The following is a 13,662-nucleotide window of genomic DNA, read 5'->3' as shown; positions in this document are numbered from 1 at the left end:
GATTAGTCTATAGCAATATGTACAACAGCATATCGTCAGGAAAAGGAGGGCTCCGTTCGATTTGAATGAAATTTTGATTCGTCTATAACAATATGTACAACAGTTTCAAGAAGAGGAGGACTCCGTTTATTAGATAGCATTGGATTCATCTATAACAATTTGCATAACAGCATTACATCAGTAAAAGGAGGGCTCCGTTCAGTTTACATGAAACTTGATTCGGTTAAAACAATATGCACAACAGCGTTTCAACATGATCTGATCAATTCTGCACCAGATCTCTTAATCACGCAAACGTTCGAATAATCCCAGTTACCGTTTTACCGCTCGTGAACGGAATCGGAACGCAGCGAGCGAGCGACTGTATCCACTAGACTCGTAAATCCCCTGAAACTATACCCGTCTATACGCAGGGGTAGTGTCACTGGGGTTGGAGGGGATCGAGTGCATCCATACTCTATAACGAAACGTTTTCTCAACGAAATTGCTTTCATCTTCTATTAAAATTTGCTGTTATCAGTTCCCCCTCGATATTAGCTAATATAGGCGTTTCGGAGTGGTTGATGGATTCTACTTTAAGTTCAACATTTGATGCTTTAATATGAGGTTTGGCTAAACCCACTTTCCGAACTGCTAAAAACATTAATTAAGAAAATCCATTAACTAAAAAACCTCTGCTTGAAAGGAATTTGATTCGTAGTCTATTGTTATGCGTGGCTTCATTACCTTTATTGGTTATTTTGTATATGAAGAATTGCAACTAATAAATCATTTTTCATACTCCGGTATCAGTTTCGTGTCGGGCTTATTAATATTGAGAGGTCTGAGTACGAAAAGGTCTTCATTAGGATGTAATCACGATTTATCTACGCGAGTATGTCCGGCAACATGCGAAACATGGTCAGTGGTTTATTTGAGGCCCGCCTTGATCGATGTCTCGAGCATGTTAACCGGCAATATACGATCTAACCGATAATACCGAAGCCAGTCGACCATGATGGCCAAATACAATACGGCTAGAACGACATAGTTCGCCATTAACGTATGCCACGGTGAATTCCAGCGTCGGTTGATGAGAACGCCGAACGGTTGTTCATAAATATCAAATAAGAAATTCGTGATTTTCATCATTACCATCCGCATAATGTCATACATATATATACAGTCCACGGAGGCATGTTCGCCTTCACGATAGGAATGTCAAGTACTTCTATCTTCCTAAGATATCTGGTTGGCCGTATGCATCCCATAGTTTGGCCAATAGTTACTGACTGGACGCTGATATCCGTTTCTATTGTTAGAGGTGATAAGAACTATCTCACCAGACAAAAGAAATATTTCAATCAACCGCACCAGACTTGTGTCCTTAATTAGAAACATCGGAAAATTGGGCCATCGCGTGATAAAAACCAGAACTTCTTCCTTCAGTTTCGACCGTATTTATTCGGCAAAATATTTCTAAGTAACATGGGAAAACTGCGTCTTAGAATTAGTTGATGATAACGGTCTAGCATGGACCCAAGAGAACGTAGCGTTCCCGATATACGAGAGAACGCACCGCGAGTATTCAATTTCAGAAAATCGAAAAATATCTACGCAGATTTTCGAACATAAACCGTCTTTATTGGTGATTTCAAAAGTAAAAGCTTCGAATATAATCTTTAAACAGCGCGGCCGGAAACACAATAGTTTCAAATATTAAAGAGCTATCGATACGATCCTGATCGCTTTGATGAAGACAGAGTGAAGCGTTTTCCCGTCCGTATAAGCACGACCGGAGGGACGAACAGATGGGCCGTTAATCTGTTAATCCATCAGCTACGGGCATCACGCCTAGTAAAGCTTTGACGAGATTTTACTGCTACGATTCTGATCCTGATGATATTAAAGAGTTGCTCGGCGAAAAGTGGCACAAACAAAACAAACGTCGGCCCGAGGGAAAAAAAGGAATTTTTATATATAGGTATGACACGTCGTCATTTTTTCCAACGGAGTCCAACACGGGGAGCGCGCATAACTCAATTCACTATAAGCAGATGCTTTCGCTTGATTGCCCCCATGTTAGACTAATTCATTTACCATTATCAGTTATAACTGACAATCCGCAGTGATTAATTCCACGTGAATCTCAGTTACATCTTCAGCGCCGGTTGACATCCGAGTCTAACAAATTTAATTTACCTGTAACACGAAAGCTGATATCGCGTGTCGGGGCTCGTGATTGCGTTTTAGCGCTTTTCTTTAAATTTCCGTGGGCAGCGTTTTTCGTACACCGAACGGGTGGCTCCATTTCCACCTACGCGATTAGATCGCCGCTACAAGTATCTTTTCTAGAATGCAGAATTATTCGATTATATAAACCGATTCTAGAAATTATAATATATGTATGATTTCAAAAATCTTATGAATGGAAAAATGTCCAAATTCGACCGCCAATTATCTCGACAAGATTATCCGGGAAGGATTCGATTAGGAAAAATAATCCTAATCTACTCTCTCGCCTGATATACTGCGTGAATGCGCCTTTGTGAGACAGATAAAAACAAGGGTTGAACGTAAACCTCTCAGAACGCGTTGGTCCAGTCGTCAGTTTCTTTAAAAGTTTAGATAAGCCATGCCTCCCCAAGGATAAATCCGTTTATATATATAATGGTCTTCGTTCGGATCACATTTCATACACGAACAAACAGTGATGAGACTCACATTTCAAGCTTTTTATCACCGGATATAAATGGCATTTACAGAAAAAAAAACGTCCGATGATCTATTGCCGAAACCAATTTCTCTAATGTATCAGGTCTTTGTGAATACACAGAAAGCGCCTTTGCTGAAATTCCTATTACTTGTTTTAGATGGTTTCGAAGAAAATGATACAAATCACAATAACATATCTATATTTCTGGAAATGGGCCATGATGATAGACCATGAACTAACGCTTGGTCACATTGCGGTATCTTTCGATACTTGTCTTAAGACAAACTCTGGTTTATCATCATTTATCACTATTTGATTACTTGTCATTAACTTAGATTATGTGTTGAAGTACTTATCTAATTGGAGTAACTATATTACGTGAGTTCGTTACGTGGAAATGCGTATTGAAAAGCTGATTTAAAAGAACCTAGTGGTTTTGCACTTGAAGACCTAAAGGTACTCGTTTTTATCCGCCCCTTACAACAAATGCTTCTAGACAATGTGACTGAATGAATTACCGGCGCCCGCGTTTACTACCCTACTACGGCCACCCCGTAGCCAGGGAAAATCATCTTTATTGCAATACATTTGTGTGCCATTAGGAGTATTGCGCCCAACTCGACGGCGGTCTATCATATTGCATGACACTCGCCGTACTCTATGAAGAAAACAATCTTCACAAGAGCTCGATATAATGTCATTGATGGCCGCGATAACTTCATAGGCAATAAAAAATTATCGATCCGAAATATTATTAGGAACGAATTGGGCCGTACTTAATTAGTTTCCCTACGATAGATATTCATTGTGAAATCATTATTCCGCCGACAAGTGGTCACTTGAATGCGATATTTCCAAACTAAGTTCGATTCGACGCCGGAACAAATTCAACTGCTAAACTATCTTTGACATTATAAACTAAATCTAAATCTTAAGACAACTGACAAACTTCACAAGATCGATGTCGTCATTGTATACATCTTTAAGCTCGTCTGTAATTTTTTTCATCGTATTCGTGTTCGCAAAAGAACTTTTAGGTCTCTGTTCACAAAAGAAAGTAATGGTAAATCCTACACTAGAAAAATGATTAACTAGCCAGAAATCAAGAGAGATAAAAAAGACGCCTTTTTTGAATACGAAGATGCAATAAGAGAGTGGGATTCGCGTAGGCGGGGATCAGTCGCTCGCAGACGATGCCACATGATACCCCTTGCATCCTTGCATATACCACGCGTCTAGTCGCGGTGAATTTCCACGGCGGTTTTTATCATAGCGCGGCCAATTTATTTTCAAATCGAATTGCCGATGATTGCAGGGGAGCAACTGAAATCTAAATTGAAGGTTGATACTAATCTACCGGTTTGACGAGCAATTTAACGCGTTTATATCATTGCGCGAGTTTTCCGATGTTCACACCGCGGGGATGTTGACGAACGAACCCGATGCCTCAATCGTCTATAGGATTCGAGTTTAATAACGTTAATCAGATTTTAACCAAATAGAATCCGAACTATTTGGAAAGAAAACTTTGCACGAACAATCGTAACACAATCATTTACAACAATAAATGCCCGTAAGTGGAAAAAAGCAAAATGGCATAGCATGAACACGACTGTAAACTGAAGACAAGTGTCCAAAAATGAAAACACATGATGATTAAGCTTTTACACAATATTCTATTTGGAGGGCATTCGTACCTTTAAGTACATTCACCGAGTACACGCGGTTCTCGGCGTATTGTAAAATACGCAGATATTGATTGGATCCATTTGGGGAATAAAGAAATATGAAAATAAGCATTCGGCCATTTTGTTTCAAACATTAGCAATCTTCTTGAAATTCTCGATGTGTCAATTCTATTTTCAATCTATCTGATTCGACGGTCAGCGTATCAAGCGTTCATTACGGAACTTTTATACAGCAGACTCCGCCCGAGTCGGATCCTATCAACTTGGATAACCGTTCAACTCGGACACATTTCTGCGGTCCGAAAAGATCCGACTTGAGCGAAGTATATACTGTAGTGAGTACTACGCCGGGAAGAGACCCCTATTCCGTTACTGAAGTGCACTTGAGTCGTTTCTGGCGTGTTAATGATCGGGTATCGTATTCAACGATTCGCCGCCGCTCAAAAGGCGAAATCACGCACGCACGCACGCACGCACGCAAATAATCTACATATAAAATTCATAAGCTGTCCATTTAAAGCTTGTTGCCACTGTTTACAGGACTCCATTTAAATATCTGTTGGCTAAATGGTTATTTCGCTCGCTTAAGTGTCGCACAGCGCATTCAAACGACCGTACAAGCTATAATCCGTAATCGAAGGACCCGAGGCATCGCGGCGGTTACACGAGGCTTATACTGCACGCGTGTTCCGATCCGTCGTTTTTGGCTGATATCTAAGTAGCAATAAGCGTACACGAAATTCCATACATTTCCCTTTCATAGTTTTTGATCTTCGTTTTTGCTTGCGACGAAATAAACCCTTGATGGTATTGAATGGCATTGAATGTTTCCATAAGCCAAACATTTCGAAAACGTCGATAATTTGTGCGTTTAGAAAATGAAGAAAGTCACCTCACCGTAATTCCACCAGGAAGCACGTAATTCCAAACTGTTCAATGCCGTATATGTTACGGTAAGGCATACCTTCATCGTGAAGCTTTTTTGCAGGATCCGTAGCTTTCAGAAATCAAATCCACAGCAAACACCAATTTTACATATTCCGATTCTCATTTTGGTTCTAAAGCAGGTTGATCTAATGGTATAGATCTAAGAACATTAACCGACTTGACATCAAACCTGTACAATCGACCCTATTTTTGATATCTTAAAGTGTTTCTTAATATATGCGTGTTTTTGGGTTAGTTTCATTTGATATCGTGAAATGAAACTTTACGTCTACCCCACGCACCGGTAAAAAGTGGACACAACTCTCGAGAAGTTTTTCCGCCCGAGCGTCAGACAGTAGTTGTATGATAATAAGGTCATTTTGCGAGCAAAGATTATTTGATGTCAAACAGACAGAGGAAATAGACAAACGTCCAACTCATTTCCGATTCGGTCATATAATTCCTGAGTAACGAAGACACTTTCAGAATAGTATTTCAGATTTATGCCGCAATTCCCCCGACAATCACAGTCGTTATTTATCTAATTCGTTGCCCGTTTTCGATGAAGATTCGTTTTCGGATTGACGCAATCGCCAACTTTCAAAAATCGTAAGCACTTCGCCGTTGGTTCGTCCATAAAGTGATGCGAGATTATTCTTCCGATATAGTAAAATAAAGTGTCTCCTTTTCCTTAATGGTGACATTACACGTTTGTTGATCGGGTTTTAGCTGTAGTTTCTATTTCTCTTATTTTCATCCGAAAGTTGAACGCAAAGGAAGAGCGATAAATGTCAACTTCCGGCTGCCATTTGCAAACTTCCATCCGACACTTTCTACGATTCTTTTTTTTGGGGGGGGGGGGGGTTATGGGTGATTATATTCGACGATTGTAAAGGCGCAATTTCTAATCGTTTACCCAGATACGCAGAGATGGATCAGAGCCGCTTTTGGCGCGCGTTCCCCATTAAAACGAATGCGTGTTACTTCCGGTGTCGTCACTTCCATCGCCGACAAATAAAAACAACAAAGGTTTATACTTCCGCTTCGGAAATGTTGACCGAAAGGACGCTTTAGTCGGCGGTGATACTCTTCGATCGATTGAAAGACTTCTAATACCATAGCTAGAAACATCTTCACGTGAAGTTGTCGTTATTTTCGTGCGTTTTGTATAGACTTTCGAGTTGGCTTAGACCTGTATGGTTGATTTTTGTGACTTTCCTGTGGAAAGTTTCAATTTCCAATCATCGTTACGTTTTCATCAAATGAGAGAAGATTACTTTCAGATTATCACACGAATAACCATGGGTTTCTTTTTTTCTAATTCATTTTCTTTGTTTGTTTTGGTCTATTTTCAGAAGTAAAAGTACGAAAGCTTTGTTTATACCAACACAAAAATGAAGAAGCCGCAATTGAGTTTGTCCGTGTTGTGTTTCATCAGTTTGATATTACTGCAAATCCTAACAGCATCCGCTCGGAGACTTGATTGCAGGTAATTACTTATCGGTTAATGTTAGATCTAATGATTCAATCGGGCAAGTGGGCGCCGATAGAAGACTGTTGGATATGATGTTACCGATGGAAGCGTATGGGCGTATACCCTTCTGGGCCCAGTTCCACAGTTCTGTGTTAAGATTTGACTCAGAGTTAACTCATCGACAATGAACTGATTTTAACTCGGAGTCAACTCTATTTTACAACTGTGGAACTGGTTCCTGAGTTCAGAGTTAACTCTAATTCACAACTTTGGAACTGGGTCCTGAGTTCAGAGTTAACTCTAATTCACAACTCTGGAATTGTTTCCTGAGTTCAGAGTTAACTCTGATTCACAACTTTGGAACTGGGTCCTGAGTTCAGAGTTAACTCTAATTCACAACTGTGGAACTGGGTCCTGAGTTCAGAGTTAACTCTATTTCACAACTTTGGAACTGGGTCCTGAGTTCAGAGTTGACTCTTACTCCCAACTGTGGAACCGGGTCCTGTTATTCTGCGTTCACTACGGACTATGGGCAAATAGTATCTTCATCCCAGAGTTCCTCGGTCTATGCTTCAAACTTATGGAGTAAGTCGCCAAATCAACTCAGTCTTGCTGCAAAGTTCAAGTCGGCCTTATTACTTTGGCAGTTTGTCATCGCCCTATACTGGAAAGACAGTGTTATGAACAATAGCTCCGCTAATGGAACAGTGCTATATAGTAGGGGCATCTATTATCATTATCATACAACAAAAATACGCATTCATAATGGAATTGCTTTTTTAGATATCCAGTTATCACATTATTAGCAATCGAAACGACATTCATTTCGACGCGGAGTTTACAGAGTTTTTTCTGTGTGCATAAAGAAACACGATAATCAAATAGCGATTTTCAGCTACGCGCTCGTTAAACATCAGAGGGGGGCGGAAAGTAAACCGATCGAATTCCCTAAAACAATTCCCGCACGGCCAGGTCGTTACTTTCGACTGGGCCGTTACTTTGTACGTTTGATCGGGCGTCGACCGCAAAACGCGGTAAATACTCAACGAAACTTCATCCCGGGTGACTCGATCACAACCACGACGGATCGCCGCGTCATCGCGCAGACACGGCTCGGCGGAACTGTCCAATTCGATTCGATCAACAGCGATACAAATGCGCGCGCACGCTCCGGAATGAAACTGGAGCCGGCGGCTATGATTTCAAACACGGGCTCGCCGGCACGTTTCTCGATATGCGCGAACCGTATTCGTAATCGCCTTGTTTTATCCATTCCGAAATGGAAGAAAATAATGAAATCTTCTTTTCATTTCGGACGGCGATTGAATTATTAATCCGCGCAGCGCTGTGAATAGTTACGCGGCATTTCGTCGACTGGTTTCGTTGTTTCGAGGTGATTTTTTTCTCGTCGGAACTGTGTTGACACTCGATATTAACCGCAGCCGCTGCGAGAAAATAAAGATTTTTTCTTTCAAATCGCGTGATGCCGTATCGTTTACATGCTTTACCCGAGCAGGCACCTGGAAAAAGAGGACGGAGAATAAAGAAAACCCCGCATTACCTTTCTTTCCTTTTGAAAGACACTGTATAATCATCCACGATTCTGATTCTGAATTTCGTTTCGTTTCTAAAAAAATTTCTCCCTTATAGAGACATATAGCGATTGATAACATATGCAAGTTTGATGAATCGAAATATTCTCGGCCGTCGCTCGTCACGAAATGCAAATGAAAGAAGATGAGACATCTCGAGATGAGATCGTGATCGGAAACGTGAATGTGTCTGTGTGTTTGTGTGTGTGCGCGTTTTTAAAAATGAATTAATCGGGAAATTGCTTGTACGTACGGAACACGTGGGAATTCAAAGTTTCATGTAAATAGGTCGGTCGTACTGCCGATCAGTTTTTTCGATCGTGTCGCGAATTTTTTTTTCAAATTCATCAGAAGTTCTTCTCGAATTCTGTAGCGTGTGGCAGAAACCACTGCCCAAGCAGGTTGCTGTACGGCCTTCCCGAGCTGGATAAACAAACGCGTCAAAGTGTTATGTTCTCCTTTTCGTTTTTTCCCCTCCTATATTCATTAATAATCAACAGCAAATTCCACTCGACATGCGCAACCGACGCCGCATTTGAATTATTCATCTCGTTGGCTATACTATACTTGACATTGGCCAGAAAAAAATGTTTAGTAAAAACAACCACGAGTTGAAATAGTTGAAATAACCCGAGCAACCGATGAAAAACAACATCGAGCCCTCTTCGCATTCGCTTGAAGTAAATAACCCGGACTGTATTCCGTTTAACAACACTTCACAACCGCGATTTCGGCAGTTTGGAACGTGACACGCACGTGATGATGTATCATTAGAAATTAATGATTCGAAAATAATAACTTCGATCAACTTGTGGCGATAGAATTAAATCCCACGTGTTGACGGACAGATATACCGCGCAGACGAAACTGCGCGAACTATTGCGAAACACGGCGGAAAGTCCGATAATGATTGAGATTTCTCTGAGCGGATGGTGTCACGTTTCGAGTATTTTCGCGTCGACGATACTGATTTCTAGTAACTCAAACTTTCGCAATTATTCGATCTGCGAAGTAACCGCCTAAAAATTTCATCCCGGCTGATTATTTATTCATTCGACGCAATACAATACGTGTCAGTAATAGATTGATGATGGATATTTCGATTTTGTCAGTAATCGGGGTCAGCTCATGCGAGACTTTGTACTATTTCTAAACTACAACTCGCTAAAAAAGCCCGTGGCCCAATGCTTGGAAGATTGTTTGAATGAACCGGAACCGAATTTCCAATTATGTACTTCGATTTAAAAAAGAAAATTCTGTAAATTAGACCGCCGATCACACAACCTATATCTGTACTTCGATTTCCGATTTCAAAATCAAACCCCCTGTTTCGCTCCCGGCAGGTGTGGTGGGTCTGTAAGGGACACTCAATCAAAAAATCTAACGAAATTTACAAACCAAATAAACAACAGGGACAATCCCTATTTTAAGATTAAAAAAAAAAACAAACATTCATCACAAAAAAAAAAGCCCGTGGCTGGATGGAAGATTTTTTGGATGAACCTGAACTGAAATTTTCAATCATGCTTACTTCGATTTAAACAAAAAATAATGTACAATCGACCGTCGATCTCACAACTATATCTGTACTTCGATTTCCAATTTTCAAAATTGAACCCCTGTTTCGCTCATTGTAGGCGTGGCGAGTTTGTAAGGGACACCAAATCAAAACTAATCAAACGAAATCTACCAATCAAATAAATAACAGGGTCAATCCCTATTTTAAGATAAAAAAAGCCCTTGATATAATGCTCTATAGGCCTATAAGCCAGCATAATTCAGCTAATAAGATTGTACCGCAAACATGTGATATTAATTATTCATTTCAATAGCAAGTAAACCCCAAGATGAATTTAATTTCGTGAAAAAAAAATCAGATGTTCAGCCAATGAATAATGGCATACAAAAATAAACAAATCTTTTCGATGGAAGAGAATGAGAAAATTTACAGCGAATTGATTCTTCTTTTAGTCAGTTTCGCGCGTGATAATAAAGATATATGATAGGATATTACATTATGATGCACGTCAAACTTCACATCCATAATACTTTCTTTCTAGGGAGGCATTTTATGACATGTATACAAAGCGTTCTGAGCAGCTTGGCTGGATTTAGCGCTTTATAAATCGCATTATTATTATTCTTATTATTGAAATTCACCGGGATGTTTATTTCACAAAAAAAGAGAAATTCTCGTCGCCTTCGTTATTAAACTCGACGACGACGGCGTCGATCGATCGAGCGCAATCAGACGCGTCTCAGTAGAAACATCCGCGCGATCCGAAACAAACGCGCTAACGGCTCTCATCTCGTCGAGATTGTCGGTCGTATAACAGATTTCACTAATCAAGTGTTTCTTCGGCCATTAATAGCAATGGCACCTCTCATCCGGCGTTTCAGCGCGCGACGATGAGGTGCCGATTTCCCCCGGAGAAGAAGAAAATCGACGCGAGTGCGCCGTTCATGTCGCATTAAAGACGAAGCGACTGTTCTGGCGCGCATCCGTCGTCGTCGCCGCCGCTGGTGAAGATTAATGATAGCGCCGGTAATTTCGTTAGCGCGCTAAATACGCGCATTTACCCGTCCAATTAACCGATTCGACGACAAATCAATTGAAATATCTATCTAGAGGTGCGATACAGTTCATCGGGTATCTATCCGCTTAATATCTACGCGCCGCGACGACATCTTCCCTCGGCAGGGATTGGAACCTGATGGCATCGCTACACTCAGCCACGGCACGAACCCCTGCCACACTAGACCGGGTGCGCAGGTCTAGCTTTGCGCAGGTTTGCCGCACGAAAACTTGCGGCACCGATCAGATTGCTGGTTGTATGAGGTAAATTTTACGGGAGAACCATAAATGGGAAAACTCTGGCTAAAATAAAACGAGTTATCTGATTGGCTGATAATGACATCATCTAAGCTGCGCGTGTAGCTGCGCACTCAGTCTAGGGCCTAGTGTGGCAAGTCTCGATGCCATCAGGTTCGAATCCCTGCCGGGGGAGGATGCGTGACGATCGCGAACCGATGCGAGAACACATCAATATCGAAACTAGCGGTATTTTTAGAAAGTTGATTTTCCATTAATGAGGACAAAAATATTACGATAACGGAAAATATCGGAAAGAAAAAAGGTTGTTTTTTTAGAATGACGTCACTCCCGTTGGTGCGTAGGAGTACTTTCTGAAAATAGTACAAACAGCGAACATCATCGGCAAAATAGAAATTAATCTCAATTATTTTCATACTCCGAGTGTCATCAATTTTGACGGATTACAATTAGCGTCCTCCGCACTTGTCACGTGTTATCGCACAGGATGATGAGAAATACTATGCACATGTCCCGAATTAGCCGACGTAGTTTCCAAATAATATGCTATTTTATCCTAGAACTATATTTGTATAACATCATTTTTTAAAATTTTTTTTACAGAAAATACGTATTCGCGCCCCGGTGTCGCGGGGTGTCGGCAAAACGAAGCTCGGATGCAAACAGTGTAGACGAAAGGTTTGTATCAGTTATAGCTTTGACTAGAACAGAACTACATTCACGAATTCAAGATTCGCAGACGAGCCTGTTAACCTGGTGTAGAATAAATACAACGAGAAGGATAATACTTTATAGATTAAATAGTTCTTCTGAAGTACCAGCTTTCGCTAATATTATATTGTAGCTTCATCAGTCGAATGACAGGGCGGATCTGGGGGGATGTCCGGGTGTCCGAACATACCCCCCTCCCTGCCCTCAAAAATTTCACCCCAAAATTTTTTGGACCAAGGTTTTCCAACTATGATAATTTTTTAAACGCATGAAATGACCGAAAGCACCCCCTAAAATGTTGTAGAAGTATCCGGAGTGCGTGGTGTTAGACAACCACACCCCCCCCCCCCACCTCATGGAAAATCCTAGATCCGCCCCTGAATGAAGATAATCTTTAAACTTTTTCCTCTATTTTTTCATTTACGGTAGTTTGGGCGTATTAAGTGAGTTAACTCGAGCCATTCCGTCTGATGATGACGACGATGTTGATCTCGTTCCGGGCAGGGCAGAAAAACGAGATGAGGGCGATATCACGTGGGGCAATACGTTTCCTTCAAACGATCAACAGCGGGTGCGTATCCCCCTTACTGAAAACTATCATCAGTTGAAATCTGTTGTAAAACGGTATCGTATCTCTAGTATATTACTAATTAAGAAATGTGAACTTAGATCGAATTCGGTGCTGAAAGAAAATGCAGTCATCATATCTGCAGACACTATATTGCCATAGTTAAGACTAAGGACAAAGGAAAGTGTTACCTTGTTTATCGTCTGGGCCACTTGAGTAAAATGCAATAAAAATGTGTAATCAGCTCATTTCTATAGCTACCGGGTGTATAATGGTTAACCTGGTGATTATTTGAAATGAAGGAATGCACATAGGGTAGATAGCGGTGGACAGGGTCATTCTTTAAGCCCAGCAGAAATGAGAAACAAGGTATCAACTCTTTAGCTTGATATAAGAGATTCTGATTTAGTTGTAAGGCGATATTAATTGACGAATGGTTAGAACTAACCGATTGCACTTCACTAATAGTCACTGCCATCTTGGAACTATACAGTGACTGTGTTTAATCGCATGGTTCGTCTTCTACAAGTCTCGTAGCAATGTGCTTTAATATCCACCTCTATTATGTCTATTATCCACCTGTCTATTATTTGCCTCTTCTACATCTTCAAGTGTCTGTGTCTGTTCACTTATTCTGTTTGACCACCTAACTGGCGTGGTCATGTCGAATAAGGAAATGAATAACAAATCCCATAACGAAATAATCGAAAAGTTATAAAACATTTTTCTTGGTTAAAAACCGAAAATCCGTAGTTCTTAATCGTTTTTCTTTTTCAATGTTCTATTGCCGGTGTTTTCTAAGTTTCGATGTTTTTTAACTTTGGGTGTCTGACACTCACAGACCTCGCGAAGTCTGTAAATCCTCTTATCATCTTGCGCTGTTATGCATGACATAGGTTGGCAAATATTGTACGACGACTAAATGACATTCGCAATGACCGAAGCTTTCGTCGTATGAGAACTAGCGTTGTTTATTTTACAGTTGAGGACGATAGAGATCCTGCAGAAATTGCTACGTCACTTGTCTTCGAGCGAATAACCAAGGTCGTCTTATCCCACGTGATGATGTCGTGGCGCTACCTGGTGGGATTACTAAAAAACACCTTATAACTCGGTCATTAATAGTGTTTGTTGTGTAATTATTTTTGAGAAGAAGGGTAGAATGAAAAAAAGT

The 13,662-nt window shown here is 40.7% G+C and overlaps 1 protein-coding gene across 1 annotated transcript in view; it reads left to right on the top strand.

Moving 5' to 3' along the window:
• LOC141913239 (uncharacterized) overlaps positions 1–13,605 on the top strand; it is a 32,759-nt gene extending 19,154 nt beyond the window's left edge. Inside the window, exons 3-6 of the mRNA XM_074804707.1 lie at positions 6,666–6,799; positions 11,813–11,887; positions 12,350–12,491; positions 13,471–13,605. Of these exons, the coding sequence (XP_074660808.1) occupies positions 6,705–6,799; positions 11,813–11,887; positions 12,350–12,491; positions 13,471–13,527 (369 nt within the window). The 5' untranslated portion in view covers positions 6,666–6,704 and the 3' untranslated portion in view covers positions 13,528–13,605. The remainder of the gene's footprint in view (positions 1–6,665; positions 6,800–11,812; positions 11,888–12,349; positions 12,492–13,470) is intronic.
• The last annotated feature ends 57 nt before the right edge of the window (positions 13,606–13,662 follow it).

Source organism: Tubulanus polymorphus, chromosome 11 (assembly GCF_964204645.1).
Source record: "Tubulanus polymorphus chromosome 11, tnTubPoly1.2, whole genome shotgun sequence".
NCBI classification, from domain to species: domain Eukaryota; kingdom Metazoa; phylum Nemertea; class Palaeonemertea; order Tubulaniformes; family Tubulanidae; genus Tubulanus; species Tubulanus polymorphus.
This window is presented reverse-complemented; position numbering and strand designations above follow the sequence as displayed.